Source organism: Amblyomma maculatum, chromosome 8 (genome assembly GCF_055883805.1).
Source record: "Amblyomma maculatum isolate TAMU_Amacu chromosome 8, ASM5588380v1, whole genome shotgun sequence".
NCBI lineage: Eukaryota > Metazoa > Arthropoda > Arachnida > Ixodida > Ixodidae > Amblyomma > Amblyomma maculatum.
This window is the reverse complement of record NC_139351.1, coordinates 68,419,014-68,442,226: the sequence shown is the minus strand read 5'-3', so window position 1 is coordinate 68,442,226 and position 23,213 is coordinate 68,419,014. Positions and strand designations below refer to the sequence as shown.

Below are 23,213 nucleotides of genomic sequence, written 5' to 3'. Positions count from 1 at the left end.
GTATGCTTCAGGCTCAGTTACGACTTGAGCGCACTCTGCACGTACAAATGCAATATTAGGTGTCCGTGGTTTCCGTACACGGCGCAACAATCATAGACACACGCGTCCTTTCTACAATACATCCTTATATGTAGTGCAGACATACTCCCTAAAGTAAATTCATACGCTAAGGTTTTCGGTCCTACCAAGAAGGTTCTACTTAAGTTGAGTACAACGCAGAGGGCTATGGAACGAAAAATGGTAGGGGTAACATTAAGAGATAGGAAGCGTGCAGAGTGGGTCAGAGAAATAACTCAAGTTACTGACATTCTAGTGGAAATCAAGAAGAAGAAATGGGCATGGGCAAAACATGTAGTGCGAAGAGAGGATAACCGATGGTCGCTTAGGGTAACAAACTGGATTCCAAGGGAAGGAAAGCGTAGCAGGGGGCGGCAGAAAGTTAGGTGGGCGGATGAGGCTAAGAAGTTCGCAGGGGTCAAGTGGATGCAGCTAGCACAGAACCGGGTTAATTGGAGAAATATGGGAGAGGCCTTCGCCCTGCTGTGGGTATAGTCAAGCTGATGATGGTGATGATGGTTTACGCGTCTAATCAAGGAGAAGCAGTATTAGAGAGACAGCAAAGATAGTTAGTGGGTCGGAAGGGTTGTAGTCTCCTTCCATCCCCAGAACCACCCGAAAAGAGCTGTAATTTGTCAAGTTCACAGCTTTCTCTCCAAACAAACTGAAAAGAAAAGAACACGATGTTAATGAAGCAGGTTTGGCTGCTGATTACGAGCAGGGAGGATAAGTAGAATAAAAATGCGTAAAAGACAGGATATCCCATGTGATCAGACCAACTACAGCAAATGGGTTGAAGTTGCCGCTTAAAACATTCTTCGTGCTCACACCGGTTTAATCTTGGACGTGCTAAGGAAAGCCTCTGACGCTGGCTTAGCGGAAATGAGCGGAAGCTCCGCATTCAAGCATTTTCGTTCGGCGCAAGAAATTACGAGTGGCGAAAACTGCTGAGAGCCAATGGCTCAACCTACGTATTTTAAAATGCACTGAACAAGAGCCCCCTCTGAAAAAGGTTGATCATAGAATTTGACTGATATTGAAAAGAGGTACATTTGAGATAATTTGAACAACCCTCGTAAAGTAACTTGAAATTACTAAGAGCAGGATGAAGTAAATGTTGGGAATTCCAAGGGCTGTGAAGAATAAATTAAATAATTTCTCATGTTGAACCGATATTGCCGTACTTTCCAGAAAACTATCCAAAAACGGGTTACAGTGAGATGTAAGAAATTCGCATTGCAAGCTACTCCCCTTCTATAGAATACTGCTAGGTTTGTGATTTTCGTTTCTTTGAAACAACACAGCAATAAAAATTATTGGTTATAAGAATGACATTTCCTGGGCATTTCAGTATCGTTATAAGTTAGTTTGAGTGTACGTAACGCCGCCTTTCAAGTGTAGTCGTAGAGTGAGACTTTATACTTAAACGTACGTGTGCAATAACAGCGGCACAAATGCAGACAGTAATAACCAGACAGGTCGCACATTTCAGGCCATGTCGAATGCAGTAAAAGATAAAAAAGAAGAGATGGTATGCTTCGTATGAAAGCTTTGAATATTGTTTTTTGATGCATAAAACCTGCGTGCCGACTTCTCTGAGATCAGGAAAATGTGGTCATATATAACTGGAGCAGCAGTAAGACCTCAATGTGATATATGGGTGGACACCATTTCCACGCTTGAAATGTATCTCCGGATCGGCCACGGCACGCTACGGACGGCGGAAGGTGAAAGCGGCACTAAAACTTTTATGGCATTCACGTATGACGTGGGAGTGCTCAAGTACATTAGCGTTTGTTTGGTTTAGTTTGGTTTGTGGGGTTTAACGTCCCAAAGCAGCTCAGTCTATGAGAGGCGCCGTAGTGGAGGACTCCGGAAATTTCGACCACCTGGGGTTCTTTAACGTGCACTGACATCGCACAGCACACGGGCGCCTAGCTTTTCGCCTCCCTCGAAAAGCGGTCGCCGAGGCGTTTGTGTTCAGGGAGTAAAACATTCATCCGGAGCTGTACACAGCACGGCGCCTCTTTAAGTGTGCCCTCGTTGGCGTATTCTTTCCTCACATATTTTTATGGAACACCTATACTTACAATGAATGGTATACTGGTGGAGGTATGTATGTGGTCGATTCAGTTCTTATCTCACAATAGCCTCGAACTTTATTTGCAGGCGGATGCTATAAGTGGGAATGCAAATAATGTGACGCAACCATGAGCGCAGCGCAAAGAACAGTTGCATCAAAACTTAGATCTCAAATCACGTATCTATTTTGCCGACTTGTTTTTCTCAATTGCGGATATCGCAACAGCGACGCCCAAGGCACGACTTTTCGGCAAACGAGCTGTGTACGTTTTCCATAATTGCAACGCATAATTACAGAACGCTGAAGGTTCGCCTTGAGAGCAGATGCAAACGCCCCCATAACACCGTCTTTTCATTCTGCGAATTACTTAGAATATTTCTTGTTTAAGGCATCTCAACCCCGCCGTAAGGGAAGGAACAACGACGGTTGTCTACTACAAGCTTCCACGCTGATAACTTCCGACATTATGAGGTAGAGGGTGGAATTATTATTTGCCGATGAGGATTTCTTAGAAAACGACTTCATCACTAGGTGGCTTCCAGGACGCGTATTGCCAAACCATATCCGTAGGCGCACTGGAGCAGACGACGCTCTGTGCGATCTGAACGGCGATTGTTGCTGAAAGGTCTCTTTGAACGCAACCTAACGGTAACATACACTCATTTTAAACGGCAATTATTGCTAAAAGATGTCTCTGAACGCAACCTAAAGGTAGCATGCACTTACTGAAGGCAGGAAATAATTATGGTGAATGTAATGGTTTAGTGTAACCGTTCTCTTACCGATTGTTACTGAAATGTGTCAGTGAACGCAACCTAAAGGTAGCATACACTCACTGAAGGCAGGAAATAATTACCGTGAAGGCAAGTGAAAACAAAATCAGAAAAACAGTTACGACACAGGAGTCGAAGAGATATTTCAGTGGCATCAGTGCAGAGGTGAGTGGTGTCAATCCAGTGCGCCACAAAATCGATGGGAACAGCGGCCTTTAAATGCAGAGGAATCACGCGCCAGAGAGTCGTCTGCTCGAGTGCTCCTACGGGATATGGTATTGTAATAAGCGGCCAGGACCCCTTTTGCTGTGGTGACATGGGGAGCACGTTTCATGGCCAAGAGTTGGATTAGCGGTCCAGAAAGGGCATAGCGGCAGCCAGCTGCTCTCAAGTGGAGAGCTGTAGATGCCGTGAAGGACGATATTATGGATAAGCCCACAGTATGTGTCCCAGGGTAGCCCTCTGTTGGCTTAACTTATCAATGGGGGACATGTAAAGCTCGGTAGGGATGGACTTAGGTAACCAAATATAACTTCCGACGGCGTTCCTGGTCACGTTTCTAACACTTCCGACAGGAATTTAGATGCCAGTTTAAAGTATGACACTGCTCAAACACTCAGCAGAGAGGGAAATTCGGACCATCAACTAACCGCCTCTTTTACCACCTAGAACAAAGAACTCAACCTTGCGTAAAACAGAGTTGCGCGAAAATAAACCGCCTACCCTGAGGACTGGAAACAATGCGGTCTCTTGTCGTACATAAAAAAATAACGTTTTGATTTGCCTCGATGCTGTCTACTGTGAGAAAGAAAATGGCAATGTTCGATGTGTTCTGAGTAGCTGCCGAACTCGTGATCCAGCTATTGGAACACTGAGCTATAATTTCGTAGTACTTAGATGCTTCGTAAACGCTTCAAATACTGTGCATTATTACAGTACCATGTAGAAGCTTCCTTTAGGCTTCAAAGTTTTTTGTCATGTTTATTTGACCGTAGATCACAGGATGCACTTACTGTGTTACTGAAACAAGTAAGTGGCCATCAAATTTAATGGTTTGGTTTGGTATGGCTCGTGGGGTTTACCGTCCCAAAGCGACTCAGGTTATGAGAGACGCCGTAGTGGAGAACTCCGGAAATTTCGACCACCTGGGGTTGTTTAACGTGCACTGATATCGAGCATCACACGGGCGCCTTGCTTTTCGCCTCCATCGAAAAGCGGCCGCCGAAGTCGGGAGTCAAAGCATAATGCGAATTCGTAAATAAGAGAGACAAACACTCAGTACACCTGAGTCTAATTCACTAAATAAACAGCGGAGTTCGCGAGACGCACCACAGGCCTTCTTCAGAAAGGCTGGTGATCCGGCGCCGATAATCTTGCCAGCGTGCAGGATAAAAATACGATCTGCGAGGACCTCGGCCTCCTCCATGTCATGTGTGGAGAGCAGAATGGTAGTAGTGAAGCGAAGGCTGCTGATCAGGTCCCAAATACTGCGCCGAGTTTCGGGGTCCATACCGGTCGTCGGCTCGTCCAGAATCAAAACCTGCGCAATTAAGCGGAATCCCAGATGTATAGCAAAACGTGACTGCTGCAAGCATTGGAACATTTTCTGAACGCAGCAGTCGTATATGATATAACACTTTAACCAAGCAACAGCTGGAAAGAAAGGCTAGAAAAAGGACTGCACGCAATGTGTGCTGACTGCTTCAATGATAAGGTACAATTTATTGAGAAGCAATAGAATCAGTAATTTCTAAACTAATTCTAGCGCATCTGATGTTTTCCTTCTAGAGATACTACTAGTCCTGAAAATTGCCGCATTAAAGGTCAGAACATAGCAGAAGTGAAGTCGTTGAGAAAACCCGTTACGGGCGTTGTAGCACTGAACTATAATAGCGCGGAGAGGCGGCCACGGCTACAAATATTCAGTGCCAAATAGTTCCATTTTGCAATCAACAGAATATGGGTCAGCACGCATGCAGTGATGCAGTGGAATAATCTAAGCCTAGTACTATAATTAGACCACCATTGTTTCTGCACTGAATATAGATACTGCCACCTCGCAGGTAGTTTCAGAAACCCTCTCAACACGCGATAGGTCCCCATTCTTAATTGCCTTGCAAGGTGTATTGCTCCAGGTTGTCCAATTTTATTTCGAAATTGTTTGAATTATATTGCTCGACCAGGTCGTTAGGTTAAATTTCCCGCTTGTACAAATCGGAGCGGCGCTGAAAGTAAACGAAGTTAAAGCTGCACCCGAATTCGAAACAATATATTGTTGTGAATTCGAGTGCAGCTAGCTGTAACTTTGTTTACTTCGTCTACAATGCGTCTGAAGACGCATTGCCAGCGAATGCATGAAAGGGAAAATGCAGTTTGTACGCAGGGCCTGTAATATCTGCACTAAAATATAATGTCTTGATGATAATTTTACTGCAGAAGATTTATATTGACATTGAGTGAAAAGCGCGCCTACCCGTCCCAATTAGTGCCGCTGTAGTTCTGGTTTTCATAATGCAGCGCATCAGATTTATAAAATATGCTTGGAATCCTTAACAAACGGCGATGAATGATGTACTTTCCGATTCAAAGCATGCAACCAAAAATAAGTAGCAGGACTTAAAAACCTAAACTTTAGGAGGCGCATTAGGAATTTCCAACAAGAGATTGCGGCGGGATCTAGAAATGAGAAGGGAAAAACCTGCGTTCCGAGTGGCGATGGCGTATTTTAGTTTTGCATTCGTCGCCTTCCTATCACAGCGGAAGATTTGATTTCGCAGTTGCTTTTTCGATGCATCTCGGCTTGGGGTGTTTGTGAAGAAGTGATTTTGAGTCTGTAAAGTGAGTGGCTGGGTGGTATAGGGAGCTACTGGACGCCGGAGGCGATTGGCGGTGGCTCGTGTCAGATGCATTCTTGCGGTGCATGGAGTTGCACTCACTGAAGAGTAGTCCAGAATAAGAAGTCCCTGGTCCGAAGTACGCCTCGTAAGCGCAGCGACCAGCTCTCACCAAATGTTGGCTTCATACGTATTCACACACACTCAAACACTATCGCCTCCAACAAAACGTTCTGAAATCATAATCATTATCATCAGCTTGAGTATACTCACTGCAGGACGAAGGCCTCTCCCAGATCCCTCCAATTAACCCGGTCCTAAACTAGCTGGATCCACTTGACCGCTGCGAACTTCTTAAACTCATCCGCCCACCTAACTTTCTGCGGCACCCTGTTACGCTTTCCTTCCCTTGTAATTCAGTTTGTTACCTTAAGCGATCATCGGTTATCCTCTCTTCGCACTACATGTCCTGCCCATGCCCATTTCTTCATTTTGATTTCCACTAGAATGTCAATAACTTGAGGTATTTCTCTGACTGAGTCTGTATACTTCCTATCTCTTAACGTTACACCTAACGTTTTTCGTTCCATAGCCCTCTGCATTGTCCTCAACTTAAGTAGAACCCTTTTCATTAGCCTTACAGATATTATTTTCAATCTTTCTCACGGGTATAGAGATGTGCATGACATTATCTCTATACTCGGCTGTTTGTGTGGAAGGTTTTGTTTTGTAAAACAAATTGACTAGAAAAAAAAAAAAGCTATCTCTGTTCTCCATGCGTGGTCATAAATTGCATCTCGAAGCAGAAAAATAGTGTAGCTTGAGCTTCTTTCTGGGAAACGTGGGGGAGCGACAAACTAGCACTGGGAGTTGTCCGTAACTGGAGCACGGAGGTCGTGCGCTTCACCTTAGACTTGGAGACGAGTGCGATGGACATGCTCAGCCGCCTCTTCATACCGCCGGACAGCTGGCCAGGGAAGCAAAAAATCTTGTCGGTAAGCTTCACAGCTTGGAGCGTTTCGGCGATGAGCTCTTCCAGGTTACCGCCACCTCTGCATTGAAGCTGTAAGGCGCGAACGCAATGAGATGAGACACAAGGTTGTTGTCGAGTGACTCATCCAAAAGAAAAAGAAATCTGAGGCCAAGTGTAAACTGCTCGCAAAATGCTAGGCTTAGTGGCTGCATATTTCTGTGCACCTCGCTTCCCAAGCAGTTGTAAATATAGAGAAAGTTTAAAAAGCGGCCTTGAAAGGTGGTTTAGATGTGAAACCTCTTTCAAGGCAGCTTTCTGAACGACCTTGATATCAGAACGTTTGACGATATTATTTCGTTATCGGCATCCAAGCATCCGGTGTTTACCGCTTGTCTAGCATTGGCTCTAGCGGGTATCCGCGTTCGTGATTCTGCATCACAGCTATCCCCTCTCCTCCTCTCTGTCATACCTGCAATTGTTTCCGTCTACATCAACAGTCCCTTAAATAGCATTCCCCAAATTTACATATGACGCTGATAATCGAGACTCTTTCCGAACCACCATACCTATTTTTTTTTTATCCGATAGCTAGCTTACGCTCCCAACGACGCCCACGTATTTTATTCACCAGAGTTGTCTCCAAAGTTGTTCATTGGTATGAATATCTTCGCCGAAATATTATTCTAAACTTATGCGTTAAGCTACAAGGTAACAACGGAAGCACGCAATTCAAAATTTTCTGAACAAGCTCGTTATGAAATAAAATTGGTAAATGAAAGCATTTTTTTCATATAGTTAGAATATACTGTAACTATCAATATAAACGCAAATCCTTCCGCGCGATACTTGTACATTCCTTCTATACGTTATTAAAAACACTCTTCTTGGGTTTTGCCTGCCAGTTTTGTCTACTCAGTAAACGTTTTAGCGGGTAAACATTTAGAGCGAATTCTAACTATGCACATATAGGTTAGCCTAACTGTATGAATATGTTAAAGTAATTACCTTCTTATGTCCTACAGTAGCCTCTGAAATAAACGGTACACCCACGAACAATAATGGACTAGCCTGCTCTTTTGATATGTTTGGCCTGAACCGCCGAGGACTAGACCGACCCATGAACGTTTTGCCGATAGCAGTGTATCGATATCACGGGCGCTAGAATTCTAGGTCCAAGACAAATTCTTCGTTCTACTGGGCCAAGGCTGTGCCAAAAACGTACTCGACCAACTTTGCGTGTTAGTCATGCTTGTTTTCATCCAAACCCAACTGGACTTATCAATGCTCAGTTTCGGCAACAATGATTCCAAGGTCCTGTTTTGCGCCCACTGTGACATGTGTAACGCTTGGCGCCATACTTTGCCAGCATTACCCTCCCGAGCCATTTCCAGAATTGAGTTTTACTTTACGAAAAGCAAAAGTTATGTCTTTTCAGCAGGACCAGAAGAGGAACAGTTTTAAAAATTAAGGACTTGTACCACAATGCAATAGAGTCCTCAGGCCATTGCGTTAGAATCTATACTAATACCATGGTTCATATGTTACAGGTGCCATATCGATTCATTTCGGTCAGATTCCGAGCGTCCCGGACACTTTGAGCTTCAGGATCGACCGAGCCTGTTAACGCGACAGCCTTCATGACATGCTCGTGTCCCAGAAAGTCCATGTCGCAGCGGTTGACCGTGAGAGAAAAAAATTCTGATTTGTCGAAAGGGTCGTAACAAAGCTGCATGCCTTGCAGAGGCAATTATGGCGTTAAACGTGACGTACCCCTTGAAATGAAAGTTATGAAAGTTAACACATAGTGTGCAGTAGATCTCAAGTAAATAAATTTTACGTAAATCATACTGCTCAAAGATAACGTAAACATTCAGTTTATAGTCGTCATTCAAAACCTCGACTTTGGGTTTGCGACCGAGAAATAGTACCGACTGACGATGCAAGGTGCGCTTTCAAGCTCAGGAGCAAGAGCAGGTTTGCTTAATTGTATCACTATAAATTTTCTGTTTGTGCAATTGATTCGTATATATACACGTCCTTTTAAACCAAATGCGTTCGTAAGAAACTCGCTAATTACTACAAGTTATTGTCCTAATTTTGTTACCAGATATATTCGTTTATTTGAGGAGTCATAACTAAATTAAAGTTGACTACATTAAGGTTCTCACGTGGCCATAGTAGATGAGGTGTTCGTTTACAGTCAGGTCCGGGAAGAGCACATCACTCTGTTGACAGAAGGCGATGCTCTTGCTGCCCTCTTCTTCACCTCCGGTAATCTTTACGAACCCGGATTTGGGTTGAAGAAGGCCTGCGAGTACGGAGCGGTAAAGAAGCGCTCGCCTCATGGTGGATGTTAATCAAATGGTTGTTGTATCTGCGAACAGCGGTGCACGAGTGCGTTCAAAGCAACGCAGGTTGACTTTCGGCGGATAGCTCGCGTTTCATGCCACGTTACTGATGGCGTTCGGTTCGGCCACGTCTTCAACTCGCCCTCAATGTTTACAAAAGCCATAAAGTTAACCTCTCCTTCCCCACCTGGTAGCAGTATAGTGCCGAAAAAGTCGGCTCCACCGCTTGGTGTCGACTGGCGCGACAAGTGGCGAGCTGTGACGTCAGCCATTGTGTAAGTACTGAAGAGTCTAGTGGGACAATTCAATGAACAGCACGTACCTCTGTCGCCTGTGGAGTACGATTTTCTTGTACGCCATTACTAACGAACGTCTGTGTGGAGCCAGATTTCTCCTCTGTCTCACCAAAATTGTGCCCCAGCTGTTTTTTGCATCGTTAAGTTAGTGGCATTCTATTCCTTTTGCGCATTTGGCATTGATATCCTAGGCATGTTTGATGCTTTCTTTGCAATGTCGAATAAAAGCGACGACGTAACTCCAATTTAATCCGTGAAATAAAGGCACTTCCAAACATTGTGCCAGTTTCTGAATGCTACACCACCGCTAAGCAAAGCCATGTGAAACCATACAAAGCATGGCTTTCACACATCGTACTATGTGTAAGCATATAAGATCCCGGCTTTCTTTTCATCTTCAATTGCAGCGACAACTTTTGTTTTGGGGATAAGGTGGATGCCGGCTTCGCCGGTGTTAGGATGTAGCCGTTCTCGCCGTTTGTGATTGGTTTGGTTAGGTTTGGTTTTGGGGTTTAACGTCCCAAAACGACTCAGGCTATGAGAGACGCTGCAGTGGAGGGCTCTGGAAATTTCGACCACCTGGGGTTCTTTAACGTGCACTGACATCGCACAGCACACGGGCGCCTTACCGAAGGATGTCTGTTGCTAAAGCCCTAGTTCTACAAACCGTTTCTGAGGACGGGGTGTTGGAAGCTGCCCCTCGCATTTCAGTCTGGTCGCGTAAAGTTTTCATGTAAGCTCTGTCCACACAGAGCAGTGGTATGACGCAGCAAAATCAAGTCGGCTGAAACGTACGTTTTTCTTTTCGTTCACCTTTCAGTTGCAACAATGTAACATTTTGTAGAACTGACCGATAATTCTATAAAAATGTATCTGCCGCTCTCAGCTGTCTGCTCAGACGTCTCCAAATACAACATAAATCAAAGTAATGCACACTGCGGCAAGTTTTGCATCAATTAGGCGATGACCAAGAAATAGAAAAGGGGGCGACAGTACGTTAGGTTGGCGCATGAGGTCAAGAAGTTCCCAGGGGCCAGGTAAGTGCAGGTAGCATAGGACAAATTTAATTGGACTAATATGGCAGAGGCTTTCGCCCTACAGTGGTTATGGTCCGGCTGATGATGATGATGATGATGATGATGGACTAAAGAGCAGTTAACTACTCATGATACACAAGTCACCTGCACTCCCTGACTATCAATAAATTCTAGCACTGTGGGCACAAGATAGCCAGCTCCTATTGCTCAGTACATGAATGGCCGGCTACCACTATCAAGAGCAACATGTTTTATCGGGCGTCTATTGGACTGAATAGATTTTCCAATGCCTAAATCAAAGTAAAATTGTATAAAATAGCGTATTGATGTAAACATTGAATGTTTGAACCTTTACATTACACAGCCTGACTGATAAATGATTAGATTTGGGAGACAAAGTGCACTTTCCAACCTATAAAGGTAGGAGACTGGAAACTAGTGCATCTTTCTACTCGAATATATTCTACAAGCAAATGAAACCGGCATAACAGAGTATGAGAAAATTCGCATTTGTCGTAAAATGTTTTTTTTTTCCAAGAGGAATATGTGCAATTAGTTCGGTCGCCGCTATTTGGTGACGCCAGCTTAACGCATCAATGACACTGTTCGAGCATTAAAGATGTATGTAGTACAATGGTCTGCAGGCGATGTAAAGCACCTCCGAGTACCCATCAGTTTTGCCTGGGGTGCAATCCTCCACCAGCTATTTGGTGACGCCAGCTTAACGCATCAATGACACTGTTCGAGCATTAAAGATGTATGTAGTACAATGGTCTGCAGGCGATGTAAAGCACCTCCGAGTACCCATCAGTTTTGCCTGGGGTGCAATCCTCCACCCGCTATTTGGTGACGCCAGCTTAACGCATCAATGACTCTGTTCGAGTATTAAAGATGTATGTAGTACAATGGTCTGCAGGTGATGTAAAGCACCTCCGAGTACCCATCAATTTTGCCTGGGGTGCAATCCTCCACCTGAGGCACTATGAAGGATAACACGAGATTTCTAAAACTCAGCATATCCTTAAACTGTGGCATCGCCTTCACATGATGAAGTAATGCTATCAAGGCGAAATTTAATCCTCGGAACAACTTGCAGCTTCATTGGTTTGTGTATATTCACTGTGAGGTTATCACCGCTTGGGCGTCGTTTCATCGGCTTCGTTGCATCACCAAGAACAGCACTCTCGTTTGCTTATCGTCCCACCGAGTGTAGCATTCCTGCATGCAAGTCGTCAATGAATTGTTTGTATCGCGTTTTAATACGCGGTTCATTGTACTTTACATGCATTTTGAATTGTGCCATATATGCAGTGAATGCGCTTTAGTACAATGCGCAATTTATTACATTTTGTTTTGTCCGTGATCAGTTCACGCTGATTTTATTTCACGCTGAAAATTACACGAGGGACGCAACATGTCTTGCGATGTGGCCTGGTACTCTGCGTGTGGGACTTGAAAGAAGCGATGGATCCGAACGTTAACATTGAGGAGTCATGTGCAAACAGCTTTGCCCCACCTTGTGCGGCGTAGGAGATGATGCTGTGAATACTTGCCAGCTGCAGCGCGTCCAAAGCAAAGCTAAGAGAGTTGACGTATACGTTCGCTCCTCTTAATTGTTTTTTTAGCTCGCACTAGTACTCTATTTCTTCTGGCTCAGAGGCGATCACCAGGCACTTCTGTGGTTCCTAGAAATCCTAAAATATTACTGCCACAACCACCGGCACTGTTAAAGGGCTGAATAAGGCGGATGGGCGAACTTTGCGGTGCCTGCAGAGAGGAACTCTTCTCTGTCCTGCCGTACTGTAGCACTTTGATCCCAACATCGATGAGCTTAGGCCACACTGTGTAGATATCTGCGATGTCACATGGTGAAGGAATGTGCCTAGAATTCCTGTCGTCCTTCTTCCCCTACCCGAGAGGCATGGAAGACTGCCCTCATAAATTGCTTCACAATGGAGACCCAAAGGGCTCCAGTACAGCGGCCGCGAGATGGACCTCGTCATGCTGTCTCCCGAAGTAAGGATACTGACTATGTAGCGGGGTAGTCAGACTACAAAACTCTCTTTTGAGCATTAAGAAGTTTTCACCACCCGTTACCTTATTGACCATGTCATCGGTCTTTGAATCCAAAGGAACATTTATTTCAATGTTAATTCCCTTCAACGTTTAGTGCAGTTTAGCTTAGCTCGGTTGAAATTCGCGGGACAATGTACTCTTCGACTCAACTGTGCCCAGCCCTGCTGTGGTGGCTCACTAGTTAGGGTGTTTGTCAGATAACCCAAAGACCCGGGTTCCATCTTGACCACGGCGGTCGTATCGAAAAGGGGGCGAAAATGTATGTTCCTATATTCTTCTCGACGACAGCGCGGATTAAAAAACACTGGGTGGTCGAAATTATTCCACAGGCCTCAACAACGCTGTCTACAACAGATAAGTACCAAGATTTTGTTGAACCATGAAATCATCAGTGAAGCTCGACAAATGCTAACATTTCGAGCAGTTGTAATAGTGATGTTTTTCGGGCACATTTTTCCATTTTTCAAATCTCTTTATAGTTATGTAAAACAAAAAGAAATGTTGCCAGTCTTCTTTCTCAGGGAACGATGATAACACAATAGTTGTAACGATACCTGTGAGAGTTGCTTCCCAAGCTAAATGACTTCGGCTATGAAGGTCTAGTGTATTGTGCGATTCAGGCCCAGAGAGATCGTTGTCTACATGTCCGACAAAGTCACATGCTGTGGCATAGTCAGAAAGCTTAGCTGTGCGTTAGCGCATTGCTTCAGCTAGCGCGGGCTTGAGCACGGAGCTCGGGTTCACGGCCGGTTTCTGCTGGCTGGAATAGGTGAGTTCTCTCCTTTTCTGCGACTGCAGAGAGTAACCTAGAGATTGCACCTATACATGAGAGTCGACACTGGTGTATCGGTTCTGCGTCCGCCGACTTTCTTGTAGAGAGGATTCGGTTTGCTTTACTGATGCCCCACAGGTTTAGGCAAAGTGAAGGAAACATGAGTGCAGCGGCAATACCTGAAAACGATATAATTCGTGGCGTATAAGTACATCAGAAAACGTGCGGTAGACGGCGCACAAGAATATATTTTGGCTACATAGCAAAGCATACTGCTGCCCACAGTGACCGCATGGACGGCTAGAGAGAAAGAATACACTAACCATATATCAGAACTATATCAATGACCTAACCTAGATTGAAACAGATCACTCAATTTCGCTTTGCGTTATGACGTGTTGGATTATTACTGTGCAAGAATTACGTGTTTTTAGGCGACGTAGTCATTCGGCGAAAAGGCATACGTGGAAGAAAATTAAATTTTGTTCATCGCTAAAAATATTGTTGTGTTCCCACCGCGAACTTGACGATCGCCACTAATGTTAATCGCAGTGGCAGTGCTAATGTTTACCGCCATACATAACTCAGGGCTCACCTGTGAGGGCTCGCATAAGCGTCGTCTTGCCGGCGCCATTGTGACCAAGCAGCACCGTCACCTGGGACGCATAGATCTTCATGCTGACCTCTTTAAGGGCTCTGTTGGTCCCAAACACCTGGGGGAAATTCAGAGGCATACCTCCCTTACTTCCTAATGCACTCTAGACCTGTCCGGCAATTATTTTCACTAAACGACGTGTAAAACGATGTGAAATGACGTATGCCAGTAGTTAATGCGCTATAAGGTTTAAACAGCGTTAACGAATATCTGTGTCGCTAACCCGCGCAACCTTAGCTCCAACCTTCCCGACAACAAAATATGAACAAGGTGAGATCGCACAGACAATCCACCTCGTCAATGTCAAACACGTTCCCTTTAGGGAAACCTGCCTTTTGAGAACTGAGAACAATACAAGACCCAGCGGAGAAGATTTCGGTAAAATGAGCAGCTTTAGTCATGGTAGCTGTACTGAATTCGGTTTAGATATGTGAAGGTGTCTGGTATTGTGTTTCGGAGCGCTATGGTATTCGTCTGCCGCAAAAAATTGAAGTGGTGCACTTGGGTTGTTTTTTAAGATGTATGCTCTAGTTCCACTCAATGCATTATAAGGGGTGCGGCGTTTGATGCCTAACGAACCTTGCTACGTGCAGGCTTTCTATTGGGCAAAGGCTTTCACTTGATCGCCACTTAAACGGCCTGGGTTGAACGGCTGAGAGAAAATATAGTGACGTCATATAGGCGCCGTTTATTGTATGATGGCGTAGCTTTAATGCCTCGGCTTCTCCCCCGACTTCTCTTGTGGATTCTCCTGAGCGCTCGTGAACATTGCTGCGCACTTAATCGCTAGTCCCTTAAGTTTCGCCTCTGTGATTTCTAATCCATTAGAATGCAACCATAAGCTGCGAAATTACGGGAAGGACAAGCCGGCATAAAGATCCACTCTAACCAAGTCGTACGAACTTACCTCCTTGGCCTATGGGTAGGTCGAAATTGTTCCGCAGCCCTCCACTACGGTAATTCTTTCACTACCACCTTTCTACATTTCGTTACGGCGTGGTTGAGGCGTCCATTGAAACATGTGATAGTTATGGACCTTTTATTTGCTTTAACAAATTGAAATTTCGTATTATACTTTTCTTTTGCTGAGGCGAAGGAGTGTTTTGTCGCTCTCTTTAAGAGCTTGCTTACAGCCAAGGATACAAGCGTCAACATGAACATAAGTAAATAACTCAATATTTTTGATGGCAGCGCAAAGGCCCATAGTTTGACGGGGATGACGTTGAAAGTAATAAACGTTCGGAAGATATGTGGCTGCATTATATGCATTTGAGAAACTCACTGAACAGCATTAGAGAAACGTAATGATGGTCATTACTTCCTTGGATTCTCTGCTACATATCGCACGTGATATGTCATTTGAGCACTGTCACTAAATATGTAAGGAGGTTGCACATCTATGGGGTGAGTAATGGGCACTCCCCTATACTGCTGAAATATGGAGGCTAACCAAAACGGTTCTACTTAAGTTGACAGCGCAGATAGCCATGGAACTGAAAATGGTAGATGCAACATTAGCAGCCAGGAAGCGTGCAGAGTGGGTCACAAATAAGTCGCGTTTATGACATTCTAGTGGAAATCAAGAAGAAATGGGCATGGACAGCACGTGTAGTGCGAAGAGAGGATAACCGAAGGTCGCTTAGGGTAACAAACTTGATTGCTAGGGGAAAGCATAGCAGGGGTTGCAGAAAACTGGCTGGGGTTGGTGAAGTTGGAATGTTTGCAGGATCAAGTGGATGCAGCTAGCACATGGCCGAGCTGATCGGAGGAATAGGGGATATAGGCCTTCGCTTTGCAGTCGGTATAATCCGCTTGATGATGATCACTAATAGAGAAGAAACATTTTGCTCAACCTTGGTGAATGAATAAAAGGCTGAAGCCTTCTGTACGATTTTATTCACATTTCCCTTAGATGGCAAACGCTGAATAAGTGAAGTAACATTGTCGCCATGTGCCGTGCTCTTACCACGCTCAGGGAACGGATGTCAGCAGCAACCTCTCCCTGTGGCGGCTCTTCAAAACGCTCGAGGTCAGGCTCCTCTCCTGTGGGTTCGTCGCTGACAGGCAGTACATGACTGGGCTTCCAGTAGCCAAGCTGCGCAGAGCAAGAATTCTTACGTCAGTTTCGTGCTTTAAAGCTTAGGCTGCCGCGGAACATCCACATGACACCCCCCTCGAGACGACCTCGTGCGCATCACTTGGGATTTCTATGTACTTTTGGAGCTTCGGTCCACTTTTCGCATGCAGACTGAAGGTCAAATCAGGCTTGAAATTGACGTCGAACGGGAAACTCGCTGTCGACCCAGCTGTGTGTTACGCATTAACGTCCGCCGCATTAACGTCCGAAATGTATCATGCGGCCCTGAATTGTGCTGAGAAAGTGTCTGCCCCTACCAGACAACTAACTAGTTGCGACATTGGATGAAAGCGGATGATTAAATTTATTATTGCGAAAGCAATACTACTCTAGGTTTCGACCCTTCAGCGTAGCGCGGCGGTAGCCACGTCTTACCCACGTGACGCTGTGACGTCCCACCCCACGTGACACTAGGGTGAGAGCTGGGCTACCAACTCAAGTGATCGGCGTAGCGCGGCGGTAACCACGTCCGTCTTACCCACGTGACGCTGTGACGTAACACCCCACGTGACAGAAATGCGAGAGATTGCCTCCAAACTCAAGTGGTCGGCGTGGCGCGGTCGGAGCCGCGGCTCAGTTGGCAAGAGCTGCCAACTTGGCTCTCTTGTTTCACATGGGATGGTTATGTCAAAATCAGCCTGCTAGGACCCTGGTATTCACGTTACCCCTATAGACCACTAAGGCACGTTTATACGGCTTGGTTAAAGCGGGGATTTATTGTGGGCCGAGGAAGAAGAAAAATAGAAGAACGCTCGGTCGCGTATTGCCAAACCATATCCCGTAGGCGCACTGGAGCAGACGACGCCTTCAGCGAGTTAAACGGCGATTGTTGCTGAAATATCTCTCTGAACACATCCTAAAGGTAACATATACGCACTGTAAATGGTGATTGTTGCTGAAAGATGTCTGTGATCGCAACCTAAAGGTAACATACGCTCACCGAGACAGGAAATTAATATGGGGAAGGTAATTGCTTAGTGTAACTCTTGTCATACCGATTGTTACTTAAAGGTGCCTGTAAACGCAACCTAATTGTAACATACACTCACTGAAGGCAGGATATAATTACAGTGAAGGCAACTGCAAAGAAATATTGAGAAAAAAAAATACAACACAGGAGTCGAACGCATGTTTAAGTGGCATCAGTGAAGAGATGCGTGTTGTTAATCCATTGCGCCACAAAAACGATGGGAGCAGGGGCCCTCAAATGTGTTCTTATTCGTTTAGACAATATATCCACTATTTGTCGCCTGGTGGCGCTGCTCAGAGAAATCACGCGCCAGAGCGTCGTCTGCTCGAGTGCTCCTACGGGATTCAGTTTGCTAGTACGTTGCCCGGTCACCCGCAGCTAATGTTTTCGCTGAATATTTGGTTCAGCAGCGTTGAACTCTTGTAATTTTTTTACGTTTGCCAGGTCTCACTGAACTTCTCTAATTATGCGGAAAAACCAGGAGTGTAAGTTTGTTTTTTATTCCGGCGTCAAATGCTATGTAAATATATTGCAATATATATAAAGCTTGCAAATATCATTATACAATTCTAATATACGTCAGTATGGCTCCCCTACCTATATGACAGGAGACCCATTCTTACACAATGATATGCCATAAAATAGGTTGCGACCAAACTATCTGTGCTAATTGATAATTATTGAAGCACTGTTCAAAAATAAACTTCAATAGATAAAGCCTTTGCTACTCGATTTTGAGAATAAATGGCGAAAATTACGCATGCTAAATGCGCTTCCTAATGCTGTCTAAAGATCTGCTGTCGTTATTATCCACCCTTCTCACGACGTGTGACATGCTGTTAATCCCTTTTCGTAAATAACAATTACCAGACGAATACATAGCTCAGAAACTTCTGGGTTCAAAAGAAAAAAATTAAGATTGCGCATGTTTACAGACGCCTGAAAAACTACAGTAAATAGAATAGTAATAAATAAATTAAATATAGTAAGGCCACCTGAGTAGGCGGCTATTCTCACCGCTTAGTGCAAATCACTTTAGGTTGCAGAACTAACAAATAGGAATATTTGCAACGGCAGAATTCAGAGCGATCCCCTAAGTGCACCAAAATCAACTCAGACTTGGAACGCCCTTGTTCCAGGAATCAATGATGTTCTACCCCCCTACCCCCCCCCCCCCCCCCATTGCAAGAATAGAGGTTCCAAGACAGATCATAAACTACAAACTATTGCCGGGTCGCGAGTCACGCCACAATTTGTAAAGAAGTATGAAAGATTCGATGCATGTGATGCACAAGTGTGCCATGATTTATCAAGAAAAATAAGATGCATAATAAAAGTTTCAGGCAACCAGAAATTATTTATGCTGCCTCCAAAAAAGGCACACAGAGCTCACATGCAACTTAGAATATCTTAGAATGCAACTTAGAACTTAGAAAAACATCTCGTCGATATTCTAAGTTGCATGTGAGCTCTGTGTGCCTTTTTTGGAGGCAGCATAAATAATTTCTGGTTGACTGAAACTTTTATTATGCTGCCTCCAAAAAAGGCACACAGAGCTCACATGCAACTTAGAATATCGACGAGATGTTTTTAAGGGGGGAGTAATGACGCATACCGTTCAAATCTGTATTTGTTATAGCTGCTGGCATGCGGCCTTATCACTGTGATTGTAACGCAAAGATCGATTCTGTGCTTTTTGATGTTTGTTCATGCTCATTGCCCCGAGATATAGCTTTATCGTTCGCTTTATCGCGCAAGATGCTCCTAGCTGTATCTCGAAGATTCAAGCCACTCGCTTGTGCTTTTTCAATGTTCCAGGTTATGCTTATCACCGTTAGGGGGTTTATCTAGATGTGCACTTGCCGCTTTAAATTGAGCGTTGACGGGTTAGACGGCCATTCTGTTCGACGACAACCGAGTACGTTTGTTGCTATCACCGCCGCCGAGTAGCTGAGTTTTTTCCGGGGCCAAGTCAGCCATTAAAGAGTTCATTACAGTGCTACACCTACCTGTCTGTTCATTTGTGGCCTACGGCATTGTAACCATCACGTGACAATACTAATATATTAAGACGAGCCGCAATGCGATGCATGAGTACATGAGCAAAGTTTAAACAACATTTATCCCTCTTTCTAAAATACTAGGAATAATTACAATCAACATAAAAATGTTAAGCACACTTGCAACGAACACACTGCTACTCAACATTGCTTTGAGGTTAAAATGCGTTTCTTGATCGCACTCCTTTTTCAAGTTTTTGAAAGAAAATTCCCCAAACAAAACACAGATTAAGGTAACTGCTTTCCTAAAATAGAGCTAAACGTTAACCTCGCCTTTGGCGTATGATGGTAGCATCACTTCCTTATGCAAATAATAACATGTTTATCAATCACATGAGTACATGGGGTAGCGGCCACCAGCGCGATAGTGGAACTACTTAGATGGTGTGGGAATTATTGGGGGGATTCTACTACTGCTGCTGCTGCTGATTTCTCATACGGCTCTCAAACACAAAGGAATACCGGAAAACAGGAATTTTGATGCTAATTATTGTCAGATAGTAATTCTTGTCAGATAATATAGGACGCTATGTTCCTGTCTTTTGGAACAAGTAATTGTGTTAAGTACACTGCACCAGACCATACCAGACCATACCAGACCATAAATTTTCAACAAAACTTTCAACAATAAATACAGTATTGTTGAAAATGTCTGGTCTGGTCTGGTATGGTCTGGTGCAGTGCACTTAACACAATTACTTGTTCCAAAAGATGGGAACATAGCCTCCTATATTATCTGACAGGAAGGACGATTATAAGGCGGTGTTATAGGGGTTTGGATTGCATGAATAGCTCTTGTTTTTGTTAACTGTCTTATAAGTTTTATGTAATGTTTCGTTGTTATCAGCATATGTAACAGAGCAGCACAACGAATAAACAGGTGAAAGTTAGCGCAAGTTACCCCTATCGCTTCCTTCCCTTTGGTGCAAGTTATTGTTAAATACTACGCGCCGGCGCCTAGAAAAAGAATGAAAAGCAAACATCGAAGAAAATTAACTCATGAACGATCTAGCGAGCCAAGTGTAAGAGTATGCATTGGCATTCTTTTCTTCGAGGACAGAGAATCAATCTGCGGCGTTGATGTGTTCAGACCACGCTTTATAGAGAGGGGGAGGGGAGTCGTGATCCAGCCTATGAAGTACCAAGTGACGCGCCCATCAATGCTTTACCGGTCCAATCTAACATTCACAGTGTGACAAGCAGTGCTTTCTCTGCAACCTCCCGAACTTGAACAGTTCCCATTATTATACTGTAGACACCTATCGTTTTCAATTCTATATCTTTATCATTAGAGCGCAGATGGAGATTTGCTTTCTGTTCACCCTTCCGCCTTTCCACTGCGTCACCACCATATGGTACCGCAGTGGGCAGCACTGCTTAATGAACTGGGCACGTAACGACTGTGGGCCCACCTTTAGTTGAGAAAAGATGCTAGCAATGTTATTTTGTGCTTGCAGCTCGTAAGAAATTTACGAAAAAGCGCACAGCCATTTCTTTGGAAATCGAAGGGAGGTGACCGGTGGCCTTGTATAGTGTCGCTCGATTTCGGCTGCACTCTTGTCTCTTTCTGCTTCCTCGTCACCTCCTACGTTTCGCTATGCTCTCTGCTCGTGGAGGGCAGGTAGATTTCTTCTCGTCTCTTTTCTTGCAATCCACAGTATAAGGACGACGTTTTAATACAGGGGATAAGGACAAATACGATTTTTGGTAATCTTCGTGATTGCCTCGCCACGGTTTAGAGACCTAAGAGAGTCTGGCGCGAAACTGTTTGAGGCCGTCTTTTTACAATAACAAGGTTTTGCTTTTCTTCCTTACCGGGCATAGCACCACTTTTAGCCTTTTCGGGAACAGGGGAGCAGCTAGATATGAGCGACGAAATCCAAAAACACTGCCCGCCACCTTTCTTTTAAGAGGAACTGGTTATCCGCTTTTGGACCTTCCGTCCACTACTGAACTGACCATATGCATTGCCTTCTTTTAACGTAGCAGCTTAATCGAAGCACATTTTCGGACGTGACGAGCAATACGAAGATGTATTGGATGGTTTTCTGTAGACTCGTTGTGAAAACGAATCCCCTTTTGGCCTACACTACAACTCAATATGACTGTGCCAGTAGGGCGTACAGAGCGCACAAATGATATTTTGAATCTTTCTTAAGTTAGGAATGAGACATAGAAAGAAAAAATTATTAGAAACACATAAGCTCCGTCTTTAAGGGTAACGCGGTAACATAGGCTACCAGCCCAAATATAAAGCTCCGCTTTAACCAAAGCCATATGTATCTGCCTGTGTGGCCTAAGTGTAGCGTCAATCTAATGGTTCTGACAGAACTATTCAGACATCATCCTCTCATATGAAAGGATAGACTCGAATTAGCAGCTGCTACCAAACATAACGTCAGGTAACCTTCCGGTCAGTCGGTGCGCGGCCATGTCCACTACCAGCTACCACCTCTCAACGCCATGCTCGTAATTATTTTGGCCTCAGAGTTTCAGTGAACGGGTTAAGTTCGTATTAACGCGATAGCCTTAAAATAAACTTAATGCGTTAAACTAAACTGGAACAGAATTACGAAGGTCTACAAAACGCGCTTTTCAAGAATGCACATGATCCGAGGGAAACGTGGCAGCCACTCTGCTTGAATGAATGCACGCACCATCAAGAAAAAGAGTGGATGCAGAGGGTAGTCGGTGGCCCACGGAAGCACATTGGTCGCGTAGAACAGTAGGAATACGTAGAGGCCAGCCGCGGCGCACGTGGCAGCGAGAAGCTCGAACAAGGTGACACTGTCCAGCTTAAGAGCGGGCTTGAAGAGATCATCCCACCCGGCTCCACCTGGGGATGGTATGGCATGGATACAGCACTTATAACTTCAACCGACATTTCCTGTATAACTGTGATCCTAAAGGGTGCGGTGTGCAGAAGAAAGCATGCGCCACTTCCACAAACATTCGTCACAGGTTATGTGTCGAGGTTGTGGCACATAAGAGGAGCACCAAGGAGATATAACTGGAATCCCAACGGAAAAAAGTTTAAGGCTGAAATAAATATACAAGAAGTTGTTACAGTCGTGTGTGGTACCTTATGTGGTGCCAGAGCCCTGTTTGCTTGCTATGGTCGCAAAACTTTAGGCCAACTTTATGGACGACCTTTGCTACTTAAGGATGCCACCCTGCAGCGGCACCCAACGCATAATCTAGTCGTGTGAGGAGCTCACCGTTGTTTTGCATGTTTTTGAGGATCTCTGCTTGGAATTTCAGGGCGAGCATTGTCATTTGCACATGTTTGTGCGTCCATGTAATCTAAATTGTTTCCTTTAGCGTGCGAATAATAATAACAATAATATGTACATACCGGGATGCCGTTCTAACTCTACTGGTTCTCGGTTTCCTTTCTGGGAAGAGCCAATAAAGTGAATCAACGGAAGGCATTAATGCGGGCAGCACCATGACAAGAAACCGATAGCTTCACTGCCGTCTCAATATATATACTCTCTTTCTAGGGAGAGTCAATAAAGCGAATAAACGGAAGGCAATAATGCGGGCAGCACCACGATAAGAAACCGATGGCTTCAGCGCCGTCTCAATGTATATACTCTTTTGTGGCAAACAATCTTTAAGACAGAGAAGTGGGCCATGCTGATGAAGTACTGCACATGCGCAGGATTCACGAGCCTGCTCGGTCTAGAAAGTGAATTGAAGGAAAGTGTACCTTAGGACGGTGCAAAGTTGATGTCGATATTAAAAACTTTAGGCTGACGCTAGGGCTTGGCTTTAAGAGTAAACGCGAGTAAACATGAAAAAAGCAACGTGGTTCCATAGTGTATCGGTTGCGTGCTCGCCTCGTTACTTCAAGAGCCCCGCACGTTTGGAATAATTATTTCTTTGTGTCCTAGTAGATTTTCGCGCTACAACGAATGACAATAACGCCGACATCTGCTTTTAAGCAATACGGGACTCTTGACGCTATAGCATAACAACTGAGGGACCAAAGGCCGACGACAGATCAGTGACCATATTGCAATAAGGAGAGACTATTCTTGAATTGATTTCGAAATGCTTAAAGAATAAACGGGGTCCATATTTTTAGTTCCGCGCCTAAAAAGGAGGATGTGCATCGCACCTACGACTATTGTAAATAA

The 23,213-nt window shown here is 44.5% G+C and overlaps 1 protein-coding gene across 1 annotated transcript in view; it reads right to left on the bottom strand.

Moving 5' to 3' along the window:
* Positions 1–23,213, bottom strand: part of LOC146181409 (phospholipid-transporting ATPase ABCA3-like) — an 82,818-nt gene that overhangs the window by 45,757 nt on the left and 13,848 nt on the right. Inside the window, exons 2-6 of the mRNA XM_084575783.1 lie at positions 15,871–15,999; positions 13,845–13,962; positions 8,889–9,028; positions 6,655–6,810; positions 4,243–4,453 (exon numbers count right to left, since the gene is read on the bottom strand). Of these exons, the coding sequence (XP_084431909.1) occupies positions 4,243–4,453; positions 6,655–6,810; positions 8,889–9,028; positions 13,845–13,962; positions 15,871–15,999 (754 nt within the window). The remainder of the gene's footprint in view (positions 1–4,242; positions 4,454–6,654; positions 6,811–8,888; positions 9,029–13,844; positions 13,963–15,870; positions 16,000–23,213) is intronic.